Consider the following 1,668-nt stretch of genomic DNA (forward strand, 5'->3'; position numbering starts at 1 on the left):
TATGACCTAGCTTATAGTGCCATACATAGGTCAGATTTTCATCATCTCGTTTTCTTTTATTAGTTTGTTCAATCTGAAGTAAATCATTTCCTAAGTCACATACATACAAACCATTATTTAAAGTACCACAACCATAAAGAACATTATCCCTAAGAATAGAACATTCATTATTCTTAATAATAAATGAAAACCATCCAAATCCAACATAGGAATAGAAAAAATATTCCTTATAATACATGGAACATAATAACGATTATTCAAAATAATAGTCTTGCCCGTAGGCATATGTAAACTAAATGATCATACAGATATGGCGGCAACCCTTACTTCATTGCCCATACGTAGAATCACCTCATCTTCTTCAAGAGTCCTACTTCCCTTTAGTCCCTGCAACGAATTGCAAATATGAGAACCACATGCGGTATCTAATATCCAAGTAGAAATTTGACTTATTGACATATTAACTTCGATCATGAACATACCTGAATTAGAAGGGGTAGTCTCACTAGCCTTCTTCTTTTTCAACTCTGCAATATAAGCCTTGCAGTTTCTCTTCCAGTGACCCACCTTGTTACAGTGGAATCAAACAACATTGCTTTTGGGGTCTACATTAGCTTTTGCTGGAGTAGGCTTACTCTCACCAATCTTCTTCTTCTTCTTGGGAAAGGTCCTCTTCCTTTTCTTGGAAGTTGAGCCTTCTCCAATAAGAAGACCAAAATCTTCTTAGAATGAAAATTCAACTCAGCAGTTTTCAACATGTTATGGAGTTCAGGCAAGTTGACATCCATCTTATTCATGTGAAAGTTCACAACAAACTGCGAGAATGAATCTGGAAGTGATTGCAAGACCAAGTCTTGGCTCAGCTCCCCATCCATGGTAAAACCAAGTTGCCCCAAACTTTCAATCAAATTGATCATTTTGAGCACATGCTCATTCACAGATGTCCTCTCTGCCATTTTACTGTAGAATAGCTCTTTTGATATCTCATATCGAGATGTCCTCCCCTCTACGTCATACAAATCTTGTAGATGCACTAGGATAGTGTATGCATCCATGTGCTCATGTTGCTTCTGAAGCTCAGGGTTCATAGATGCCAACATAATACACTTGGCAACATTTGCCTCATTTATCCATTTATGATATTCTTGATGCTCTTGATAAGTTACATCATTATCGGGGGCTTTAGGCAATGGTGATTTTAGCACATAGCCCATCTTCTCAGACTTAAGAACAATTCTCAAGTTTTGAAGCCAATCAACAAAGTTGGGACCAGTCAACTTGTTAGCATCAAGTATGCTACGGAGTGATAGTGCAGAAGACATAATATCTATAAAATCTGAAAATGAAAAGACATAACAACATAAGCACATAAATAATTCAATTATTACTCCACCATATGAATCGGGTCTTTATCCATTGGTGGCTCCCACTATTTAATCTATGTTTTACAACCCTCTAAATGTATAATTAAGCATTCATAACGCTAATGAGAATAAGGATCCTATTTTCCATTAAATCACCTCGGTTGTGGCATGAAACGCGATGTGATGTTCTATAGGCAGATAACTCTTGTCAGTTACATCTCATGTTATTCCCTATAAACTTTTAGCGTCTTGAATCATTGAGTCTCGGCTGTAGCACGACTCACTCAATATTCTAAGTCACGTC

The 1,668-nt window shown here is 36.9% G+C and overlaps 1 protein-coding gene across 1 annotated transcript; it reads right to left on the bottom strand.

Annotated features, from left to right (window-relative positions):
* Positions 1-582: 582 nt before the first annotated feature.
* Positions 583-1,322, bottom strand: LOC141660826 (uncharacterized). Its single transcript, XM_074467813.1, has 2 exons — positions 884-1,322; positions 583-719 (listed from the first exon to the last, which is right to left on the bottom strand). Exons 1-2 carry the CDS (start codon positions 1,320-1,322, stop codon positions 583-585), a joined length of 576 nt encoding a protein of 191 aa, XP_074323914.1.
* Between the last annotated feature and the right edge of the window lie 346 nt (positions 1,323-1,668).

The sequence above is a fragment of the Apium graveolens genome, chromosome 5 (assembly GCF_009905375.1).
Source record: "Apium graveolens cultivar Ventura chromosome 5, ASM990537v1, whole genome shotgun sequence".
Taxonomy (NCBI): Eukaryota; Viridiplantae; Streptophyta; class Magnoliopsida; order Apiales; family Apiaceae; genus Apium; species Apium graveolens.

Coding starts and splice junctions, on each gene's coding strand:
- LOC141660826 (XM_074467813.1), bottom strand. CDS start 1,322: ATGTCTTCTGCACTATCACTCCGTAGCATACTTGATGCTAACAAGTTG. Junction 720..883: donor TGAAAGTTTGGGGCAACTTG/GTTTTACCATGG, acceptor CATTCTAAGAAG/ATTTTGGTCTTCTTATTGGA.